Here is a 25,507-nt window from a genome sequence, read left to right as displayed (position 1 = left end):
CCTAAAGTTATTACTACCCAACAGCTGCTTGGTGTCAATGTGAAATAAGTAGATGGATTCAGTCCAAGCTCTCTAGCTCCTTGTGGACTGGCTTTCCACATCATGAAAAATCAAACACAACTGACACCCTTTTGATAGTGCCAATAGAGAAGCCAAGGAGTGAATGAGCATAAGAGACACAGTTACTGTGTCAAACCAGGATATCACAGAGTTTATGCATATTGGCAGAGAAGAGGAGGATCTTGTAGTGTCCATATGAGACTGTAAGACTGGCTTTTCTGCAAGACTATCATAATCACTAAAAGAGAAATTACTTAAAATAGAAAATGCCCCATATCATTCAATACTGATTGTTGAGTCATTCTCCTCTTTATGAGCCAAACTATGGCCTGGCTTGTGTGACTGCCCAAAGCTATAAAATGTACCCTTATTTCCTTGTGCTGGCTAGCTAAGCCTCAGGTAACACTGTGAGGAGAAGAACAACCTCCTACAACATCCCCTCCTAAACAAATGAGTGGGAATATCCTGACCTTGGGCTTCTCCATCCCTCTGTTCTCCTCCCCAACACTGCCAAACTACCTTCTGCTCTATTCCAGGTTGTTTTTTTTCCAGAAGAATCCCATTAATTTTAGATGTTATATGCAGTGTAGTTTATTACTAAGCCTTTTGTTGCATGGGACATGTTTCAGACATTAAAAAATGTACATTCTAGTCTGATTCAGTTTGGGGAGATATTCACTGCTCAGCTATTCACATGTTCTCTGAATTAATTAAAGCATGAACTTGATCACAGTAATCTATGATTTCAGTCTCAGTCCAGTAAGCAAACATTGCACCCATTTTATTTGTCTCATTTTAATCAACATTGCTATGCTACCATTTAGTTTTACAGATTGAGAACTATGTAAAAGCTACATGACCACACAGTGCATGTTTGTCACAGAATTCAGTTCCCAGCATTAATATAAAATGATTATGTGTGGCAAGAGCACCAGTACAAGAGTATCCTTGATTCAATCATGGATGTTGGCATGCAAATGCATGTACCAGGAATCCCCATAGCTAGTAACAGAAGAGGCTTTTTAAGCCCAGAGCAGCATTTTCATGCCTAATGTGTAACCAGAGACATGAACATCCAGCTATCAGCAACAAGCCAATAGAAAGTGCAAAAGGAGGGTACCAATACTACTGTATGTGTATATTTTGGCCTTAGGATATTTACACAAAAATTTAGATGGAACTATAGGATTCAGGACACAAATGGAGCCTGGCTCTTTGTTAATGCTGTTACACCCATATCAGTACTATTGAGAGCATTCGTAGATCTATTTGGTTAATTTTACAAATTTGTTTTCATATTAGTATCAAGATTCTCTTGTAAGTGCAGTTCTATATGTCTGATACATTTCATTGGTGTTAAAAGTACTCAGCCTCAGCCACATGCCTTATAACACCATGTATTGAAAACTATTATCACCCAGAAACAAACTGCCTGTGCATGTCTTATTGCCTAGATTTTAGATATAATTTGATTTCTTGAAAATGGTAAAGTCTTTCATTTTCCTTACAGCTCACTCAAAATGTTTTTGAACAGGGCCCATTTCTTTTTACATCCCTAAAGTAACTTTGCCTTGCACTTTAATGAGAGCATGATGTTTTGCATTCAACAGTGTTGTTTATGAATTTTTAAATAACTCTTTTGGGTAAAAGTTATACAAGATCATTTGGATGTTCAGACATTCTGTGAAGAGGTTAGAGAAAGTAACACAATATAAGATCAAACTTTATAATCAAGTTTTGACCAAAAGTGTCTTACAATAACTTAAAAAAATTCGCCAGGATTTTGGATTTGTTGAGGAGCCGTCAAGGAATGCCAGACGTATTTGAAAATCATGGAGTATCTATATTTAGGAAGCTAGAGAAACGGTGGCAAACTTTTCCCAAGGATTTTCTAGTTTAGGATGCTCATCCATGGTGCAAACCATAAGTATCACAATCAATCCCAAAATCTTTGTGTACCTAATAGGAGTAATTTTCAGCCAGGCCTCTACTTGGCCTTTAATTGTGCACACATACATGGGCAGCAGGTATCCTAGGAAGGGGAAGGTACTGCCTTCCCAAACTGCCTCACCGGTCCCTGCCCATGCTCTGCTGGTGTCCCCCAGACCCACTGCCCAGTGCTGGGCCTAGTGGCTCTGATGCAGGAGGGCCTTCCTGATCCAGGGTGAGAGTGGCGTAGCCTCAGCCTTGTGCTATTCCTACGGACCAGTGCTCCCGAGCTTCAGCGTCAGGGCTGGCTGGGGCTGTGACACCCATCAGCTCTCCAGGGCCAGGGGAGGCTGGGTCCATGCTGCCCATTGGCTCTCCGGAGCTCAATGGCCAGGGCTGTGCCTCCTGCTGGCTCTCTTGAGCTCTGGACAGGAGGGAAGCATGTTCTCCGGTGGACAGGGCAGGGGGTGGCTTGTTTCTCCAACCCATGGGGTTACCCACTGCCCATGCACACACAGTTTGATGAATATGCATACTTCACAAGTTCTTGCACATGTCCTTTGAATAACCGAATAATCACACAGGTGCAAGTTAGCTTTTGCACATTTAAAAAAATAAAAGCTTTGAAGAGTTGGTAACAATCAATTTCTCTTCTATATTTACCTTCATTTTATAGTGTTCTCTTTGGGCGCATCTACACTGCACTGCTACTTTGAGATAGCAAGATGTATTTCGAAATGATAATGCAAATGTCTACGCAGCCATTCCATTATTTCAAAATTATTTCAGCTTATTTTGAAATCTGTAAACCTCATTCTACAAGGAATAATGCTATTTAAAAATAGCTATTTCAAAATAAGGCCTGTGTAGATGCTCTACTGTGGCCATTTCAAAATAGCCCCTCACCAGGGCCATTCTAAGTTATTTCTCCCCAGTGCCTCTCAGGGCTCTAAACTGAGATAGCATGTCTACATTAGGGAAGCCTGCCTCAACGCATTCAGGAAAGTAGGAATAAGAGATCCTCCGGAAAAGGGCTTTATTCTGGAGGATCGCGCCAGTCTAGACGCTTTTTTCCGGCTTTTCCCCAAGCCGGAAAAAAAGCGGCGGACATGTTTATTTAAATCCTGCGGGGGATATTTAAATCACCCGCGGATTTCCCTATTCCAAAGTTGGAAATTAGCATGGCTATTTCGGAATAGGGGCCAGTCTAGATGTAGCCTTAGGGTAAATTAGAGCCAAATAACACAGAACACTGAGAGCCAGAACTGGTGGCTATAAAACTTTATGGGACCATGGGAAACTTGGTCACATCGATGATAAGAAATATCCAGCTAACTAAAATCATGCTGGATCATGGATGTTGCCATACCAGAGAGTGCCAAATTAGAGGGGTTCAACCTATAGATGCTTTCCAGATTTATACCATACTTAATGACTGTGCTGGTTAACCCAAGATTCTTAATGTTATATCCTGGAGCCCCTTCAGCAGTTCATCGGTACAGCCTTGAGCAGAAATGTTAAAATGGGAATAAATTTCTCCTTTTGCCTATTTTCTTAGGAGGAAGAGGGAAAGATCTCCTTTTTCTGATAATCTGTATCCCCCCTAGTCCCTGCCACCCTCATATTTGTACTTCATTCCTCTAACTGTTCCCAGCTGATGGGTTGGATTGCTTGCTCTCACTAGCTCATGAGCCCCCATGCCCATAAGCCATTCAGCACCCATCTCTCAATTAAGTCCATTTTAAAGGAAACAGCTGCAGGTTGTACCTCCCTTAACTGGGTCTCACTGGTCCGGCAATGTCCGTGGTCTGGATGTTCCTGGACCACAGAGCCCAGAACAAGGGAGGTTTGGCAGCGGGGCAGGAGTGCCGCAAGGGGCACTGGTGACTCAGCTGGGAGCCCAGACTGTGGGGGGCGGGAAGGGGGAAGGATGGACAGAGTTCTGGCCCAAGCAGAGCTCCCTGTCCACAGCAGCCAGGGAGCTCTAGCCTGGACCTCTAGCCCCAGCCAGAGAGTTTTGGCCCAGGCCACGGAGTTCCAGCTGCATTCTGGCTCCAATAGTCAGGCAACTCCAGCCCCAGTGGCAACCAAGGAGCCCTGGCCCAGGCTACAGAGGTCTGGCCCCATCCCTATGCCTCGGTCGCCGAGCTCTGGCCCCAGCTGTGGAATTGGGCACCTGTGGAGTTCCACCCCAGCTACAGAGCAGGCAGCTGCACAGCTCTGGCCATGGTGCTCCAGCCCCGGCAGCAGCAGGACCGAGGAGACCACCAGGGGGCTGAGGCAGTAGCTTGGACAGGCTGGAGCCCTAGCCCAGTGACAGCACGGCCACGAGGAGAGGGGCCTTCCCTGCTCCGGCAAATCCCCTCGTTCAGAACCAGTGAGGTCCAACCTGTAGTACTTTACTGACCAGAGTCCTGGGTCAGCTCTAAGATCCTAGCATTCAATGAGACAAACAAAAATGAAGCTATGGAAAGCCTGCAGAATCATTAAAATCTATCTCTGACATTTTAAAGAGTCCACTGAGATATATGCTGTGAAGTTAATAAAAATGTTTCCTTACAGTTCTTGTTTCTGTGTATCAATGTAATGTTTTACTGTGTAAGTTCTGACCACTACTGAAGTGAAATCGAGTTTTGCAATTAATTTCAATGGGAGATAAAACAGGACCATAAAGTAGGCATTTTGTATAAACAGTCAGGCTCAAACCCCTCTTAAATGGAAGTCTGTAGCATATATCACTGAAGAGAGTTTATCCTACATGTGCAGTAAGATCTTAGTCTTGAATATAAACTAATGTCCTTGTGAGGTATCGATGATTCCATATATGTAGTCTACTATATATTTGAGAGTTTGTCTCTGTGTATCTCTATTTGTTCAAGAACTTCTCTTAAATGGTAAGAGCTAGGACCACCAAATTCAGTATACTGCTTTCTCATAGCATAACTTAAATCACAGCAAGGATTTCATCATTATAGGAAAATGGGAAGTGCCTGGAATGGGGTTGCTTCTCATAAAGCCAGAAAAAAAAAAACTATAATCAGGCAAGTGAAAGGGGCTGGCTGGGGGCACCTCCCCACCACCACCACCACCATAGATTTTCATTTTATTTTCCAAAAGAACCCCCAAAATTAATTTAATTAAGGACCCGAGCTACTCCAGATAAATCTAGTGCTGTTTACAGGCAAAAAAGACTTGTTTTCCTAGATTTGTTAGAATTCCATTAATTCAGAAGCACTAATAAGACCCATTAGTTACTGAAGTTTAAGTAATTTACAATGAACATTCATTTTAAAAAAGTTATCCATAGGCAAGATCACTTTCATATATATCATTGCGAAGGGAAGGAGAATAAATGATGAAGTGTAGAAGTAGATATTCATAGTCTTTTAGCCAGTTACTATAAGTTTTACCTGGCAGATGCATAGTTTTCACTTGTCTTATGCTTCAAAGCTCTACTCATTGATTCGATCCCGGTCAATAGTTCACGTAGGCTAATTGTCTCTATTAAAACCAAAAAAGATAAATACTTAAAAAGTAATTAGCTATATATTTGTATATACACTTAACAAATGGGACACCTGATGCTTTCCCACTACAAAGGGTTTGTGAAACTACTATTAAATGCACACAATGCCAACACAAGCATTTTCTGATATCTTGCTCTAAATTCATTGTCACTCAAACATTAAACAAGTGAACCACACACAATGCATAGCTCTGTTTTATGTTTGTGAGCACACAGAAAACCAGAATAATTTTAACAGAATAAATTGTTACAGAAAAGGATCTTGCTATGCAATGAATGTTTTCAATGGTACAAAAGGTAGCAAAAACGCTTGGCAGATTTCAACAAGATGGGTAAATGGCAAAGACTCCTATTGTTTACCCCGCTTCTTTACCTCACCCACCCAAAAATAAAAAAATTCTGGGAGAGAAATACCTAACTCTGTGTCTATTTCTCAAAATTAATATAGACTCTGAGACTAAGGCAAGAAGAAATCAGCTAGTTTGTCCCTCTACACATCACAGAACCTCACTCCTGTAAAAGGCCCAAAATCTCTGGTTGAATTACTGAAATCTTCAAATGATGGTTTAAAGACATGGTTCTAAACACACGGTTTAAGTTGCAGAGAATCCACCATGTACTCAAGTTATACATTCCCCATATGCTGCAGAGGAAGATGAGAATCCTCATTGTATTTGCCAATCTGATCTGGGTGGAAGGATTCCTTCCTGACTCCAAATACATTGATCAGTTAGATCAGGAATGGGCAATAAGCAGTCTAGGTATGCACAGCTTCCCATGGCTCCCATTGTCTGGGAATGGCAAACCACAACTAAATAGGAGCTATGAGCAGCCATACCTGTGAACATTAAGGTAAACAAAGTGCTGGACACCCTACCTGGGGCTAATGCTGATGAACCACATCTAGGCCACCAGCCAAACACCTAGGAAAGAATTCTCCATAGCTGGGACTCTTCTATGTCTAGTGTCAAATCTCTAGCTATTGAAGATAGTTGCTACTAGTAGTCTCAGATAGGTCACATACCATTATAACCAGTCTCATCATATCATCTTCTGCATAAACTTTATGTTTTTAGTTATCCAGCATGTTCATTTGGAAACACATGATCTGTATGTACTTGAACATGCACACAATCATATTATAAAACATTAGGGGCCAAGGCAAAAAACTGTTAAGATTTTCATATCTTCAGCTGTCATTGATACTAATTCAGCATTGTGAGGGGGTTCACTCACCACCGCAGCACCCCCTGCCGTCTGTCCTAGAAATTAGCTTCTTTGGCTGGCGGGGTACCTTCCCTCAGGTGGTGTTTCCCCTCTTTCCTCCAGGCCGCGGCATCCTCTTCCATACACTGCCCAAGTCAGTCTCTGAGCCCCCCTTCCAGGGGTAGCTGTTTCTCCAGGGGGCCGTTCTTCAGGCCCTGCAGTCTGGGGGTTTGCTTGGCCAGAGCTCCCCTCGCCTCGCCCTGCCCTGCCCTAGCTCCAGGGAGCCTCCTACTCCCCCAGCAGCCAGGCTTTTACTGCTCTCCCTGGGAGCAACTGCCCATGCTCTTATATAGCTCCCAGCTGGGCCCTAATCCACTAATGGAGCCTCAGCTGGGGCTAAACTCCCAGGCCCTGCTCCAGGCTGGGGTTTGCCCTTTAAGGGCCAGTGCAGGGTGAATGCCCTGTCACAAGCACCCCTGAAAAATATTGTAAGTGCCTGGAAAGAGAGAGACACCCTTAGAAATAGGTTCCATAATTAAAAAAATACATAAAATGGAATCTTAAAAATGCAGTAGCTCTAACCCGCTAGCAGTAAAACACAGAAAAATGTATCACACTTCATTGATCTTATCAACAACTTAAAAAACAACAAATAATCTGTACAGGATAAACTTAAAAAACAACAAACAGTCTGGTAGCACTTTAACGACTAACAAAACATGTAGACGGTATCATGAGCTTTCGTGGGCACAGCCCACTTTTTCAGATGACATATGCAGCAGCAGATGACACTGAAGAAGTGGGCTGTGCCCACGAAAGCTCATGATACCATCTACATGTTTTGTTAGTCGTTAAAGTGCTACCAGACTGTTTGTTGTTTTTTAAGTTTATCCTGTACAGACTAATACTCGGCTACCCCCTGAAGCTATTGATTTTATGAGCTATGCTCCGCTGATTCTCATGAATGCAACCTGCACAGCATTTCAGATCAAGGCCCAAAAATATTCTGGCAGTACAACCAGGGAAATCAGTCTCCAAATGTGGCCAAAAAAAATATTTTTTTAATCCTAGCCAGATAAGCAATGCTCATGACAGTTGTGCAATAAGCAACAAATCGTTTGCCCGGCAAATAGTTTGAATAAGGCGATGGTGCAGCTTCCATAGTCCCTTCACACTGCCAGCCTTCTACTCCCCCTCACCACACATGCACAAAGTCAAAGAAAAGCTATGGACATATATAGCGACAGATATCTTGGGCTGCCGCTGCATATGCATTTCTTTTCTGAATGAATGAGTACAGGTCCCTCGTACAGTTTACCTTTCCTTCACGTGCCCATCAGAACCCCAACAATAGGAACCCTGGCGCACACAGACTATGTCTACACTCCAGAGTTTTTTTTGGAAAAATGGACATTTTCCCGAGAAAACTTTAATTACATCCACACTGAGGTGTGTTTCCAACAGTGGTAATCCTCTTTCTAGGAAGAAGAAGCCTTTTTCCGAAAGAGCTCTTTTGGAAAAAGGCATGTGTGGATGGAGAAGAAGATTTTCTTTTGAAAGAAGAGGCCTCCAAGAAATAACACAGGTGGCCTGGTGGCCACACCAAGTGATACCTATGCCCCCTTCCCCTGCACTCCCTGCCTTCCCTGGCCGCATTCCAGCCCCCCATCCTGCCCACACTCCTGTGGTTCCAGGACCCACCCAAGCCCAAGTCCAACAAGGTCCCCACATCCAAGGTGGCACATTCAGCCACCCCCCATGCCACTTCAAGCTCTCCTCCCGCTCCAGGTTATGAGCGCCCCTCCCCCGCTTTTTTAAATGAAAGATCAATACAGAGTTCATTTTGTTCAAAACCAAACAGGTGTCTTTACTGGGAGGTCAGGGAAGGGATGAAGGGAGGGGCTGTGGTGGGAAATGGAAAGTGCAGCAAGCCAGAGGCCAATAGCGGGGAGGCCCTGGGGAGAGTTACTGGGGTCCTTGTGAGAAAAACTCTCCCTCAGGGCCTCCCAGATGCACTTCCTGCCCTGATGGGCCTGGTGGATAGCAGCTGTCCATAGCTGCTCAGAGGGTCTCCCCGCGTGGCTGGCGTCTGCCCACCACCCCAGGAGGAAGGCCTCCCCCTTCCTCTCCACAATGTTGTGGAGGACACAATATGCCGACACCACCTCGGGGATGTTGTGCTCCCCCACGTCCAGGTGGGTCAGGAGGCACCTGATCCACACCTTGAAGTGGCCAATGGCACATTCGACCTAAATCCTGGTCTGGTTGAGGTGGGCATTAAATTGCTGGGGTCCAGGTGGCTGTTATAAGGCTTCATAAACCACGGAATCAGGGGGTAGGCCACGCCCCCCATCATGCACAGTGGCATCTGCACATTGCCAGCCACAAGTCACAGCAGAGCAAGAATGTGCTCGTAGAGGCTGGAGTTCCAAAAAATGTGGGCATCGTGTGCCCTGCTCGACCACCTGACAAAAACGTCAATGAACTATCCACGGTGATTGACCAGGGCCTGCAGCACCACTGAGAAGTAGCCCTTGTGGTTGATTCACTAAGCTGCTCAATGTTCAGGTGCACAGATCGGGATATGGATCCCATCAATCGCTCCACCTCAATTTGGGAACCCCAAAGTAGCAATATTAGATCTCCTCTCCACAACTGTAGTGTGCAGCCAGACATTATTCGGCCCCATTTGTACCACAGAGTAGGCCTAAGCCAGACTGTTACATTTAATCTATTTTACTACAAGGTATCTTTGTAGCTATGTAATTCTGCTGTCTGCTTCTTCACCTAACTTATAGGCAAGGATGAAATAAAGCAATCCCTTGTTATAGGCACCAGCCACAGGGTACCTCAAGCACAGCCCTCATTGCCGTGACCCTGCGCCTCCACAGTGTGGTAATGGATTTCAGTTAATATGAATAAGGCAATTCACACCTATTGAAGCTATTGTTTCCTGTTTGCAAACTGAGACAGGAAGCAGTTACAGTCAGGTGACATTTTCAAGCTTTTCTTTGCATCTGTGAGAACTAGAAACATTTAATTTTAAAAGAAGCTAATAGAGATCAGGGGATGTCAGTGCAGGCCTATCTGCTGTTACCAGAAGCTCCAGCATCAGCAAAACAGCCAACATTGACAGCAGGGACATGTGGAGGGACACTTGGGGGAAGACGTAGTGTGGATGCAGAGCCCAGGAGCAAAACTCTGGGAGAGCACACTGAGTCCCCTGGTCTGGCAGATTCCCTGATTTGGGACTGGTCAGGTCCCAAGGGTGCTGGACTAGGGAGGTACAACCTCTGTTAGCTTCTTTCAAAATTAAATGTTTCTAGTTCTCACAGATGTAAAGAAAAGCTTGAAAATATCACCTGACTGTAACAGCTTCTGTCTCAGTTTGCAACCAGGAAACAATAGCTACAATAGGTATGAATTGCCTCATTTATCTTAACTGAAATCCAAGCCAGGCTGTGCTCCCAGATCCCAGGGTTGGCTATGGGGCTGCGCTCCTGGACTCTGGCTATGGGGCTCCACAGCCACTCTGCTGCTTCCTGTGAGTATCCCCCATTCCTGGTCCTCCCTCTCCCTCCCTGATCTTGAGCACCAGAAGTGATCTATTTGTGGTGCTCTGGAAGCTCTGGGAGGACAGGGGAAAAGTTGCTGAGCACACCTTCTACCTTTTCCTTCCCCTCTCTCCCCCCAGCTTTTCCCTGTGAGTGCTCCAGCCCAGGAACACCCATGGGAATGCCAGACCACAGATGTTGCTGGACTATAGAGGTCCAGACCATAAAGGTTAAACCTGAATTCTTATCACATCATGTGACTCCAGAAAGTAGGGCCAAGGAATGGGACCATCATGCCTATGCATTATTCCATTCCCTTTTTATAGGTTTAATATGCCTCAGACATTTTTAATCCATGTTTCACTTTACATTTTTAGAAATTAAAGAGTATCAGTTGTTTCAGAGACCACACCTTTACTAGGTTTAAAATAAATCAATTTCACAGGACACAACAGTACTTTCAGTTTTGCTGTGATCAGCAAGTTTCTGCAATCCACAGGCAGAGCCTTACACCCATTGCATTGGTAGCTTAAAGATCTTTAGTGTTCTCTTCTCCATACATCAATGTGAATTTTAGGTTGTTCAACTTTGCATTCAGTAAGTTCAAGTATTTTGCCAACTCTATTTTAAGCCTTCCAACCACAAACCCCTTCTCCTTCTAGCCATTCATTTTCAGTCTCTTGGTTCTTACATTATTTCACCATCTCCCAATCACTATAGAGATTTCCAGGGTAGGTATTATTTGAATTTCTAAAGTAAAAACAGGTAGCAAAAGCTTCTCTGGCATAAACTTTTCAAGTCTTCTTTGTATATGGTTTTAAAAAAAAAGGCTTTGCGGGTTACCTTTCATCTTTCCCAGGGAGAGACAGTACTGTTCCAGATCCTAGTTGGGCATATTCCTTACAGGAATTGTTTTATTAGTACTGCTAATTGCTGTGGCTTCTCCTGACAATATTGCCATTTATCTTGCATGAAATACTGTGCAATCTCTCTTTCATTCTGGCACTTTCATTCATACTTCACCATTTTATTGGCACATTGAGCTATGAAAGATAGCACGGTTATTTGCTGTGTTCACATCCACCCAACTTTGAACACATTATATCAAGATGTACTATGACAGTGACAGAGTAGGTTCAGGCATAGCCAATTATCCTGCTATCATTCTGGGATTGATCAAACGTAATTGCCCTTTGATTAAACTTTCAAAACCATGAATCCTTTCTGATAGCTATCTTTTGGAAAGGCATTGACAACTTGTGCACCATATTGTTGATTCAGATGTCAGCTGTTCTAAAGCTCATGCAAAAAAAGATTACACTAACCTATACAAATTTCCACTGGTCTTCATTTGCTTTTTCCCTAATAAGTGATGTCTTCAAATAGCATATTTATACATTTCTTTCAATCAAATAAGCACGACAGCCCAATTGCTAAAACAACTCCAGACCAGAGGACTGGGCTGTTGCTGCTCCCCCCAACTGGAGGCCGTCTCAGGTCCCTTTATTCAGGTTGTTTCTCTCTGACCTCACTGGGAAGCTTCTTCTGAGATTTCTTTCCTCTTCTAGCTGTTGCCCCCTCACAAGGGGCTACATCCCGGTTTTCTTTTTCCAGCCATTTCATGTTTTCACAAATGAGAAGTTGTTTAGTGGTTCATCCCACTTGCTGATGTTTCCTTCTCTTCCTTTCCTTCTATTCCTGGTGCTAATCAGCATACCCCCATTTCTTTTTTTCTATCCTCCCCCAGCTAGTCTGCAAGGTATCTCCTCTTTAACCTGTTTACAGTTAATAAAATAACATAACAGCGTGTAATTTTAATTCAATATTTCAGGGGGAGCGGAGTGATAACTACAAAGAGGCCCAAACAAGTGGGTCTACAAGAAGATCCACAAGTGTCTGAGAACTTGGTTTCTAGCTAAAGGATGAAAATGAAAACAGGTGTTTTGAAAGTTTCAGAAACAAAGGGGTATTTCAGGTGCTTTTGAATGAGATGGAAGATTAAACACCAGAGCCTCGGGCCCTTTAAATCTTTTCCATGGGAGTCACATGGCACACTCTGGGCAGCACTGAGAGTTGCCTGGGGAAGGCACGTTGCTCTCCAGGTGGTACTGAGGGCTGCCTAGCACCAAACCCACACCTTCCACCCAAGACTTTACCCCTTCCAGGGGCATGGAGCAGTGCCCACCCCCCACCTTTCCTTGGTCCCCAATGAGATTGTTGGCTCTGTTGGTCAGAGAACTTGCTTTCTGTGATGTACAACCTACAAAAGATGCTTTCTGTGACATACAACATACATTCAACAGCTATTATAGCTGTGTGTTCAGAACAGCAATGTGTTTAGCAAAGCTCAACTGGAAGAGTGTAAAGTTACTAAGGGCTTAAAAAAAAATCACTCACACATCCTGAACCCAGTCCTGAAGCCCTTACTTATGTGAACAGTCCTATTAAAGTGTAGCGAATGCTCACTAAGGCACGGTATTCTGGTAAATTGGCTCATTTGCTTTAGCTGAATGTCAACCCAGCCCAAGTCTGCTTCAGGATCTGGAAATGTCTGCTTCCTACTCCGCATGCTCAGAATCTTAATACAGTTTCTGTTGCACTCACTTAATACCTGCTATATTCATTCACTCTTGAATCGGACACTTGTTTTGCTATAAAGATGATCTAATCTGATAATCCAGATCACTAAACAAATAAAACAACAAAGATTCACATAGCTTTCACCCAGGATGAAATCCTGGCTATTCTGAAGTAGAATTGCCAATTTGGTTGTATCTATTCCTGGAGCTTTCAGCATATGACAATCTTTAAATAAAGATTCATCTTTAATTCCTGCAGACTTCAGGCCAGTTCTGGAAGTTTGGCAGCCCTGTTCTGAGGTCAATTAGAATTTTTCAAATCTTCAGCAAGCCCAGGGTTTCACCCCAGAAAAGGGAGGATGAAGATTGTCCTTTGCTGTACTTCTACCAACTCATACAATATACAGAGGGGAAAAAATGGACAATGCCACTCCAGCTCTCTCATATACCTCTCTAGTACTATGGGACTTGTGCCAGCTGTTCAGAGAAAAAAATATAAGTTTTATGAGGTAAAAATTACAAAAAGTTGGACTTGATTTATAGCATGTAGCTATGTTCCATGGTGGCTTTGTTCCTTTTATATGTCTCAACAAATGCTTGACAAACTACACTAGAAAGGAGGCTGCTGTAGGTCTCTCATATAGAGATATCATCTGAATGGAAAGGGTAAGTGACAGATAGGGCCATCCTTACACAGAATATGCAGCTGCATAGAGCATATCAAAATTTGGGGCACCAGTAGGTCTTAATGTCCACCTGCCCTCTCTTTCTATCCCTAGCCTCTGGTTATGCTTCCTCCAGGAGAGGATCTAGTAAACTTAAAAGAGAAAAAACATGACAGACTATTAGCAGAAAATTGAACTGTGAAAGAGCCATTCAAGTGGTAATGAAGCCATTTAAAATGTATTTGCCAACCCCAAATACATAGTGTCCATTTCTGAATTTACTGTGCTAGTCTACAGGACCTTAGTTTAAATTCTTCTTTAAAATATTTCATTAGTGTGTTGCTGAAAATTATAAAAATCACATCTCTAAAAAAATCATAACCTCCCCCCTATTGTCTGGGATAAGGGCACCAGTTTAATAGTACTGCATAGGGCCCCAGAAACCCTAAGAGCATCCCCATGACAGACAGAAAATAAGGTCAAATACTTGCACCAAAGAGGGCAAAGGATGGAGTTCCCATCATAGAATCACTCAAATGTAGGAGAGGAGAAGAGAACTTGATATATTTTCTAGCCCAGCTCCCTGGACTATGGCAACAACAAATAAACCTAAACCAACCATAACAGCTGTTTGTCCTGCCTGTTCTTAAAAACATCCAATGATGGGGATTCCTTGCTAGAGAGAGCATAATGCCCCTTGTCTTACCTTCAGTAGACATTGAATAGCTCTCTTTATAACAGCTTAACACTTTTGAAGATTATCAGGTTCTCCCTCGGTTTTCTTTTCTCAGGTCTAAACGTGCCCAATTTTGCCAGTCTTTCCCAACAGGTCAGGCTTTCTAAACCTTTCATCACTTCCATTGCTGTAGACAAACTGGAGAGAGTCCAGATCTTTCTTATGTGTGATGCCCAGAATGGGACACAGCATTCCAACGGAGACCTCAGCAGTGTCAAGTAGAGTGGGACAATACCCTCGGATCTCCTGCATATAGCACACCTATTAGTATATCCCAGAATATTAGTCTTTCTCACAATTGCGCCACATTTTATTGACTCATTCAATACCCCTCATCCTTCTCTGCAGTACTACTACAGACTAACCAGTTAAACTGCACGTTGTAGATATGCCTTTCATTTATCTTCTTAGGTATACTACTTTGTCCTTCTTCATGAATTTCATTTTGAATTCATGCCAATTGTCAGATTTGTCAAGGCCATGTAAAATTCTAATCCTCTCTTCCAAAGTGCTTGTGATGCCTCCCATCTTGGTATAATCCACAAAGTCATATAAACATGCTCTCTAAACCATTATCCATGTTATGAATGAAAATATCGGAATTTACTGGACCCAGGATTGACTCTTGCAGTACCGCACCAGACAAGCTCTCCAAATTTGAACACAAACCATTGATAACTACTCTTTGATTATAGTCTTTCAAACACTTGTGTCCCCACTTTATTATAATTTCATCTAGGCCATGTTTCCCTCATTTGCTTACAATACTGTATCAAAAGCCTTACTAAAGATCTAGATATCTCATGTCTACCCCATCTACTAGGACAGTAACCCTGACAAAAGAGGAAAGTAGGTTGGTTTGATATGTTCTTGACAAATCCAAGTTAGTCATTACTTATAAGCCCATTATTCGCTAGATGCTTACAATTTGGGGGGACATGAGTGGCCAACTGCCCCCTCCCCAATGCTGTGGGCAGAAAAGGGTGGCCAGCAGTCAGTAGGAAGAACAAGTGGAGGGGACTGGTGCCATCAGAAGAGGTCCACTCACCGGAAGTGGCAGACGGAGGCAGAGCAAGGCAACCCCAGCTGCTTTGCTCTCCCAGTGAGCCACCACAGGAGAAGGAATGGGACTACCCTGCACTTCCCAGTGGGAACAGAGCAATGCAGCCAGGGAAGTAAAGCAAGCTGAGGCCACATTGCTCCACTTCCTCTGCTGCTGCTAGTGAGTGCAGAGGACATGGACCCCTGCTGCCAGTGCTGCCCCCCCCAACCCACTGTTCCCCCCCAGGCTGCTTTGATTGGGGTGGGGGAGGTGGAACAGGGGGAGAGCAGGGGTGAGGAAGAAGCAGGGAGTAGACAGGAAAGAGGTAAATAGGGATGGAGCAAGAGAGAGGAGTGGAGGCAGGTATTTCCATCCCTTTCCCAGCCTGGGAGGGACACATAGATTGTAGCCCCCTGGGTCCTCCTTCACCAGTTGCCTCAGGTCTGACTGGTGTAGAAGTGCCTGGGTTTTATGTTTGTGCTTCTTCAATCCTCTGGGTCCCCCCATCAATCTATGCCAGGGGTGCCCACATTCTTCCAGTTGCACTCCATGTTACCATTAATGGAATCCATCCACACCTCTCCTCATCTCTTCATAAATGAACAGCCAAGGCTTCTTCAGCAGCAAAGCTTAAGCTGAAGGCAAAGCTGAGGGAAGAACTGGGTCTAGAGGCAAAGCTTGTCTGGGAATGGAGCAGGAGGTGGAGTGCAGCTGGGGGCTAAGCAGAGCTAGGGGGTGAGGGTGCATCTGAGCCTGGAGATGAAGCAAGACTGGGGGCTGAATGGGGTTAGGAGCAGAGCACAGCTGGAAGTGTGGTGCTCCATCCCTGCCCCCTGATAAGGGCTGGCCCAAGCTCCACCACCTGCTCCTCCAATTTTTTCCATGCCCTCCCCTCCTCCTGTGAGGTGTACCCTACTATATGCACTAATGGACCACTAGTGTACACACTGTAGTTACAATAAATCATTATCCCCCCCATTCTTAGGTTATGGATGTATGGGTAACAAAGGATAACAGCAAAAACAAACTTTGCCATAAGATTTCTACTTAATTTTGGTTGATCCTACCATTTCCCTGAAAAGACCACTTCATCCTAGACCCTAATTACGAAGAGCCATTCCCAATATCCTTATTTCCAGGGTGGAGTTAGTGAGGTATATGTGCCCGACTGAGCCAGCAGGAATCAGTCAGCACTTCTTTGCAGGATTCCAACTTCTGCTAATGCAATGAATGTATGCAAGTACCCTGCTGCCCTGTTATAAGGAAATATAGTCGCTTATCTACTACATATTAGAGTGTCAATGTACTGAAACGATTCCTGTTAATTGTGATTTGAGTGTTGGGATTGCTAGATAGATGTTTATGCAGAAGCTGTTTGAAATGAGGTGCCATCTGGCAAGTGTAGGTAAATTCTTTCATGGCTGAGAAACAAATAAATTCCCTCTCAGTAAACAATTTTGTATGTAAAAATGGGTATTTGTAGCCTCAGAATTGTCAGTTAACCCTTTTCTACAGAGAATACTATCAAAATTCATAAGAGATAACCACTCCATCTCTCTCAGATACCTTTCTAGCATTATGGGACTTGTGCCACCTCTTTAGAGAAAAAAATAAAAGTTTTATGAGGTAAAAATTATAGGATTTAGACTTGGTTTATAGCATGTAGCCTGTGGTGGTTTTGTTCCTCTTGTGTCTCAACAAATGCTTGACACAACCAGAAGAGCAATGCCTCATGGCATCTTTCCAGATATACAAACAACAAAATTCTATCAACACAAAACAGCACTGATTCCACTTCTCTAATAAAGGAAAATTTAGGCTTTTAGATTCCTTCCTTATAGAGGTCCTCCCTGTAAGGCTTTTGCTGTATTTTAAGTAGTGCTACTACTAACAGTTGTAAATTATCAGACAAGGATGTGCATAGTAGTTAGGTTTGATACTGCTGGTGCTCATCATTATTGTGTATAAAAATAATGAGCAATCCTGTAGCACCTTAAAGATATATAAAATCATACACTTTCGTAGGTATAAAATTTTCAAGTACCGTATCTAGCAAGATGCCAAGCTCCAAGTCAGATGATAAAGTGAAATCAGGCATAAGTAAAGAATATGATTTCTTGTCTGAGATATGAGTTCTAAGGTCTTTCAAAGGAAGAAATGTGGTTCCAAGGCCACAGTGAGAACATAAGTAGATGAAATACAATAAGCTTCAGGACAAGGCTATGCAAGCAACTTCAATTCTACCTGGCTTCAACCTCTTAGTTATACAAGAGTGCAGAGAAAGTAAGCATGAAGTCATGCATGAGATTCTGTTTAGAGCTGGTCAAAAAAATTCCACAGAAATGTTTTTGATGGAAAATTGGGGTTTTCACGAAAAAGTTTCTGACAGTGTCTCCCATCTCTGGAAAATTTTAACTTTTCGTCAAAAAAAAATCAAAACCCCACAAAACCAGAAGAGTTTGTCAGCTAAAACTGAAGACACGTTTGAAATGAACAATATTTCTCACCATTTGATAACCTTTTCTATTTTTAGTTGTGCCACCCTGGCTCATGCTGAGTCATACATTGACTCTAAAGCTGCCCCTTGCAATTAATAAACCATATTTGCCATGAGCACTCCATGAAGTTATGCCAATTTATATAATCTGGGATTAAGGTCACTGTGAGAAAGTAAGGAAGAACTAAGTCTCCAGCAAGGAACTTTTTTTCCCCCTTTTAAAAATTACATATACATGAATGTGACTTTGGGGGAAAATTGCATAGCGGGGCCTACCAAAGACTGCCCCTGCTGGATTGAGAAGCTGAGCGGATAAAATGGGGCTCATACATGGCCACTCCCACTCCTAGCACTGTCTGGACCCCAAAACTGTGCAAGGAAGACACCATACATACTCCAGAGGCAACACACACACACACACACACACCAGAGGCATTGTGATCCAGGAATTGATCCCCCACCACGTGGAAATTGTCTAAAATTAGAGATAGGAGCTAGCCAGAGACTCCAGCAGCCAAAACACAGATGTCTTCACCCTCAGAAATCCAGTCGAAACTATAGAAAATTCTGACACCGTGTCCTATACCGATTGACTGTTTGCTCCATCCCTTCCCATCAGTCTCTTTACCGCAGCTAAACTGAGCACCTCACCTGTTCCGTCCCCCTCACACTTCTTTCCTATGTTTTCTAAATGTTCCCCTTCTATTCAAATGCCTACAAACATAAACTAAAAAAATTGTGGAAGATACATGTTTGCTGACATCACATTGTTCATTCTACTTGTGCTTTACCACATCCTTAAACTGGTTTTATCTATTTAGACAATTTTGCTCATGGTTTCTTGGGACTTCCCTGCATCAGTATCCATTTGTCTTATTTTCTATTAGGATGTAAACTCTGGGGGGAAGGGACTATCTTTTTCTTCTGTTTGTATGGTGCCTAGCAAAGTCAAGTCCTGGTCCATGCTGGGGTGTTAGGCACCATAGTAATAAAGTAAGTTAGAAACATCTGTCTCACCTTTTTCTTTCATGATACATTGCGGCGGTGATTGGACTGATATCTTAGATCTCTCAGGATATGTTTTGAAGCACTTGGATGTGGAATCATTTGCAGAGTATGGTCTTTCATATGGCTGTTCTAATCCTTTTTCTAAAAAGGAGACTGAGAAAATTTTTGTTGGGATTTGTTGTCTGAATAGGAATACAGTTATAAATAGTGGCACTTTTAGTTAAAAAAAAAGGAGGGGCACTAGCAGAAGTCCTTATTGGTTCCCAGGTAAAAGAAGGAACAGCCCGATCATATTCCTGTTGACAAAATAAATAAGTTATTAAACTGGCCATAATTAAAATCTGTCAACAGTTTTCTCTGCTGTGCTGACCTAACTGCAGGGCATGCATCTGCTATATTTTTCTTTTTTAAAAAAGAATCAAAGGCTATTCTGAGATAACTGTTACACTAACAGCTGTGCACTCATTCAGAAGTTTGAGAAACTGCAAAGGATGTTCTTTTTATAAGAAGAAACTTTTGACATTTGCTGACTTTTGAATACCTGACTATACAATGCTAATTCCCTTTTAAGATAGCCAAACCCCATTCATTAAACACATTTTTTAAAGTGGGATAGAGCAAAGTCCTCAGGACTTCAAAACTCTGCTGGCTTACAAAAACTTGCAAACAGGTTGTATAAATTCCATAAAACTCAGCTATTTGGCCAGATATCAGCAGAACCTTGCCAGTCTTGATCAAAGTTTAATATTTCATATTTAACAACTAGTCACTTACTATAAGTAAACCATTCTTACACTATTCAACTTTCTGCTAATAATCTCCCAGTTAGGCAGAAGCCATTTCCATTTACTATCATTAGACTCATTCATTTTCCTCAGAAAAACCTAATACAGCTCTCTCAATATACTAGAACCAAATGTAGCATATTTTATTCAAAATATTTTAAATATGTATCTTATTACTGTGAACTATTTTATTAACATCCAAAGTCTGTTAGATGACCCACATCCAGACTGAAAAGAGCTCTATTACCCAAAGAAGTGTAAGAACACATTCTTGCAGTTGGAATAGCTAGTGATGCCCATGCAGATCAAACAACAGGAGCCACAATTAAGAAAAGTTACAGAGACTGACTCCTCACTTAGCAATACATATTTTAAATGGATTTGACCCCATATTTAATTTCCATGTTACTGAACCTTAACCCTATACTAAGCTTCCATCATTTGCTTCACACATTGAGCCAAATTCATCCCCTGGGTTGCTCAAAGCAGAGTCAGCTTTGCACAGCTGTCTATTGGCTGTTCTACTACTCAGAACAGCTGGGGAACAATGCACTCCACCCACAACTTGACTCATTTCTGCCCTCCTCACCCAGCACACCACTACCTCAAGAGCAGTGTAGCATTTCACCTACACTGCAACACTGGGGGTGTTCACCAAAAGTCTGATACAGAACTTTAGTTTAACAAGAGCAGCATAAAGGGATTGCAGAAATGACAGGAATCTGGCCCATGGGATACATACAGCATGGTGGAACTCCAGCAGCCTTTGAAGAAGAAGACAGCCTCCAACCAGCACATACAAAAGCGTATAACAGAGGGAGGAAACATTTTGTAACATGATACTAAAGCAAGTGCATCATGTGCTCCAACTTTCCCACAACCAGAAGAGTTTGATTCTGGACTGAAAAAAATATCCACAGAGCAAACTTCATGGTGCTCACACCAGATCCACCCTGAGAAGGAAAACTTGAGCCAAGCCTGACTTCAGTTGAATCAGTGGCTAATAACTTTAAACTCATCTACATGGTACTAATCCATCCCTGGTAGCAAAGCTGTCTAACTCCAGTGATACTACCTTCACTCGTTTTCTTTAAAATCAGGTTCTCTCCACAAAAAAAACACACCTGGCAAACAATGTCTGACTCCAATGCCCTCTCTACACTGTGTCCTGAGAATCCCCAATGGGCTTTCTATAAAAGAGGGTACCTACATATAGGAGAGTTTATAAAGCCCCATACAGAGCTGCAGGAAGCAGATTATTAGCTGCATCTCATCAAATAACTGTACAAAAATGCTAAATGAATGTACACAGGGTTCCCCTCCATTCTACACCTTGGTGAAACAGATAAATATTAATATTCATCAAAAGTTGGGGGATAGACTTTAATGTGGTATAAACAAACTGAGTGAAAGTCAATGGGACTACAACAACTGACACCAACTAAAGAGCTCCCTCAAATGCTTATCTAAGTTCTCTGTATTTAGGTCAGGCTTAATGGAGCACATGGCTCACAAAATCCTTCTGCCTCAATAGCAGGCATCAACTCTTTGGGTGTGCTGGGGCTGGAGTCCCTATGCGGGAGGAGGGGGGAAACTATGGGTGTTTGGCAGCCACCAGCAGTCCAGAAGATCAGCATTTCCCTCCCACCCAGCTCTGTCCCTCCTGCCTGCCAATGGACCCAGCCAATCAGCAGCTCCCACCTATCATGATCAGCTGTTCAGTGGCATGCAGGAGAAATTAGGGGGAGGGATAAGGAAGAGGCAGAGCAGCAGACGGCAGCGTGGGGTTAGGCCTGGGCAGAGCTGGAGTCAGACATTCCTCGAGAATGCGGGAAGTCAGCTCCTATGACCTTAATAAATCCCAAAACTGACTGACTTTCCTCTCTCCTACCTGCTCACATTTATGGGATCTTTCAGAGGTGCATCCCCTTCTTTACCCCATCTATTAATTCCCAAATGAAATCATCCACAATTGTTTTATGTTACAGACAATTGATTATACACTTACCCCTCCTCTACCTCCCTTCCTGGTTTTTCACAGCTCCCCGAAGCTGTAAGCACAGCCTTTCATCTCCTATGTGGAGAGAAGGCCAAAGGGCTCCTCCACATGTTGTCCCCACCACGAGCTCTGACTTTTCAGCTCCTATTAGCCGGGAACCCCCCAGCCTCCTAGCCCATAGAAGCTGCAGGGGCATGCCACCACTTCAGGGATTCCCCTCAAGGTAAGTGCCACCCCCTACTCCAACCCAATGTTAAAATTCGACACTTTCCAACAAGGACTTAACAAGCATTTGAACTATCTCACCCATTACCAAGACAGTTTCCCCAATTATCACCTCTAATACCATTAACTCACAAACATCCCACTCTCCCTACCTTTAATATCATCAATTCACAGACACTTCCCCCCCCCCCCCGCATCCCCCTCCTGTTCTGCAATGTGATTTGTCCTTTTCATATTTGTTCATTTTTTTTAATTGTATCCTTTCGTATATATGGTTGTGACTACTTTCTTCCACTATTTGATCTGAGGAAGTGGGTCTGGCCCACGAAAGCTCATCATCTAATAAACCATCTTGTTAGTCTCTAAAGTGCTACATTGTCCTGCATTTTAGTTCTGAGATTACTTCAACTAGATCCCTTATGTACCCTAAGTTTAATTTAATCAGGGCCTGCCAACTTGAGCATATACAACTTATTCAAATATTTCTTGACCTGTTCTTTCCCTATTATGGCTTGTGTTCCTTACCTCTTGTTAATATGAATCCTGTTGAGTATCTGGTCATAGTTCACTTTTTTTTCAAATTAAAAAAAAAAATCTCTTGAAGATTGAAATAAAATAGGCATTAAGCAACTCTAGAGTTCTGGGTGTCATCTGTTCTTAGCTGCCTTACCTATCCTAGCCTGATAGGTAGACACTTTCTTTTTTCTTGTTCCTAATATATTTAAATTGTCTTTTATTATCTTTAATGTCCTTTGCTAGCTGCAACTAACTTTCTGCTAAAGTCATTCTGATTTTATCCCTACATGCTCAGGCTTTTCTTTTGTATTCATCTTTAGAAATTTATCCATGTTTCCACTTTTTGTAAGATTCCTTTTTAATGTTCAGTCATTAAAGAATGCTTACTGCAGCCACAGTGGCCTTTTGCTATACTCTCTTTCCTTTTTATTGGGATAGTTTGCTTTTTGCCTTTTAATATTGTCTCCTGAGAAACTGCTAGCTTTCTTCAACTCCTTTCTTCTTTGATTTTCTTCCAACGAGTCTCTTCTGACAAGTTCTGAGCTTGCTAAAAATCTATTCTTGAAGTCCATTATCCTTATTCTATTGCTCTCACTCCTTTCTTTCCTTAGAATCATGAAGCTGATCATTTCATGATCACTATCATCTAAATTATCTTCTACCTTCATAGTCACAACCAATTCTTCCCTATTAGCCAGAACCAAAACCAAACTGGCTGTCCCCAGGTTACAGCCTCACCTTTTGAAACAAGAAGTTATCCCCAACACATCCTAAGAATTTATTGGATCTGCTACTTTTCCAACAGATATCCCGGGACTCACTAAAAAGTAAATAGTTGAAGTAATATTAATGGATAAAATCACCCAGAGAAATGGTTTAAAAGGAAAAAAAGAAGGGGGCACAAAAACCTCAGGGAAAGATGTGATGATGACATAATCAGAAAAATTGGCAGAGAATAAAAGAGACACCAAAGTCAATGGAAAACAAGATTTTCGGAATCACAGAATCATAAAGTACTAGAACTGGAAAAGGTTTTATCAGCTCAGGAAAGGTATGAATTAGATCTTTGAATGGTACACAATAAAATGCCTTCCAGAAACTAGAACCATAGAATACTAGAACTGAAAGGGACCTCGAGAGGTCATCAAGTCCAGTTCCCTGCCCTCATGACAGGACCAAGCACCATCTAGATCATCCCTGATTGATGTCTATCTAACCTGATCTTAAATATTTCCAATTATGGACATTCCTAAGCAATCTATTCCAGTGCTGAAACACCCTGACAGTGAGGAAGTTTTTCCTCACGTCCAATTTAAGCCTCCATTGCTGAAATGTAAACCCATTGCTGCTTCTCCTATCATCAGAGGTTAAGGAGAATAATTTTTCTCACTCTTCGTTGTGATACCCTTCTAAATACTTGAAAGCTGATATCATGTCCCCTCTCAGTCTTCTCTTTTTCAGACTGTTTACAGATTGATTCCTTAATGATTTGCTTCATTATTTTTCCTGGCACAGAAAGGCGGTTTGATTGTGGGTGTCTCTAGCAGCATGGAGAACAGGAATTAAGAGAGGTCCTAAGATTTGGCCAGGTGAGAGCAATTTCTGTGTAGTGCAGAGGATGGCACTTTGACCAGAGATTATATAGGCTGGAGTTCTAGAAGAAGAACTGAAGGCAACATTTACAAATTTTGCATTCCATGAGTTTGGAGGTAAAAAGATAGAGCAGCAGAAAGAAAAGGGAGACTTAAGGTATGTCTACACATCTCGCAGAAGCAAGCCTCCCATTCCAGGCCACTAGACTCAGGTTAGCAGGACTCAAGCTAGTGCTCTAAAAATAGCTGCATAGACAGCACTTTGAAGTGCTCTGAAGCCTAGGCTTCAAAGTTAGCATGCAAACCTTGTTCCACCGAGTCTAACAATCCAGGCTGGGAGGCGCACTTCCCCAGTGTGACTATGTAGCCCAACTGAACATGATACAGTATAAAGTACCGTATGTTGATTAAAAGGCCCACATCATCATAGTGATCATAGTTTGATCTGGTCTGAGTATCCTTTTCACAGTCTATTCATATGGGAAACAAATGCACATAAGTAAGTTTCAGTCATTTATCTTTATTAAGAATTCTCTCTAAACACCTGTCTCTTTGCTCCATAAATACCTGAATGATATATTACTCTACTCTGCATGATTATTTTATATCTTTATTCATGTAACAGAGTTGTGTAATTATACATAAAAAATGAACCACCGCCTAATCAGGTATTACATGGTAAAAATGAACATATTGTAATGAAAGAGCCATTCATTTATCTTTCCTCCCTTTGACTAAACAATCTGAATTATTTTTCTAAACAGGAGCCCTAAGAAAGCCATTATAATTCAGTAGAATGGATGCTTTCTTTAAATTTTTCTGGGAGAATGCACACTAGGTCAAATCGAGCGTTGGCAAGAGAACACCACACATTGACCTCAACAACTTAACTCTGAAGTGTTTTTTAGGAGGTGGCTTAGGTTGAGTCATTCTTCTTGTTTTCTTTATAGTCTGCTTTTAAACCAAACCACACATTCACAGAGTAAACATCCCAATAATTAGCTCATGTAGATTATCTTACTATCTATTTTAAAAACAGATTTGGGCCAAGGATGAGCATTTTTGAAGATCCCAGCCTTAAGAGTCAACAAAATTCAGCTAAGTCATGCATACCCCAAATTCCACTTCCAGAAAGACTGGGTGAATCCCCTGACACATTACAACTGTCCTTAGATCTTGCAGGTATTAAGACAAAGGGAACACAAAGAAGGCACCAGCATGTACCTCTTGTGATAGTCATGGGGCTGCTCTGAAGTTATTTATGAACTAGGTACTAGAATATTTACCCACCATTCCTTGGGTTCTTAATTCTAATTAGTTTCATTTTTACAAGGGGCCAATTCTCAGAGCCAGCAGAGTAAAAGATCCTTAAACTGTGTCATGGGGTATACCAACCCCACACTGGACCTGAAGTGGTAAATTGGGCTAACTGGTTTAGAGCACCCCACCACCACAGCCCTGCTGTGATTCAGCTGGAAGACGAGTATAAAGACCCCTGGACCAGCTCAGTCAGGGCTGACCACTGTGGAGGAAGGAGCTGCTTTGGGAGCTCTGGAAGAAGAGTGGCAGATGGACGGAGCCATGGAAA

General features: G+C 42.5%; 1 protein-coding gene across 8 annotated transcripts in view; it reads right to left on the bottom strand.

Moving 5' to 3' along the window:
* IQCM (IQ motif containing M) overlaps positions 1 to 25,507 on the bottom strand; it is a 166,479-nt gene that overhangs the window by 131,237 nt on the left and 9,735 nt on the right. For 5 of the 8 annotated variants that reach the window (XM_025185509.3, XM_025185499.3, XM_025185487.3 and 2 more), the window contains 2 exons: positions 18,812 to 18,955; positions 5,400 to 5,490 (listed from right to left, as the gene is read on the bottom strand). In XM_025185509.3, coding sequence (XP_025041294.2) covers positions 5,400 to 5,490; positions 18,812 to 18,955 — 235 coding nt within the window. Of the gene's footprint in view, positions 1 to 5,399; positions 5,491 to 14,225; positions 14,502 to 18,811; positions 18,956 to 25,507 lie in introns of all 8 variants that reach the window. The other 3 variants (XM_025185501.3, XM_025185513.3, XM_025185515.3) reach the window with 3 other exon arrangements.

Source organism: Pelodiscus sinensis, chromosome 4, assembly GCF_052426305.1.
Source record: "Pelodiscus sinensis isolate ZL-2025 chromosome 4, ASM5242630v1, whole genome shotgun sequence".
Classification (NCBI taxonomy): domain Eukaryota; kingdom Metazoa; phylum Chordata; order Testudines; family Trionychidae; genus Pelodiscus; species Pelodiscus sinensis.
Note: the sequence above shows the minus strand (reverse complement) of the source record. Positions and strands in the feature narration are given on the sequence as shown.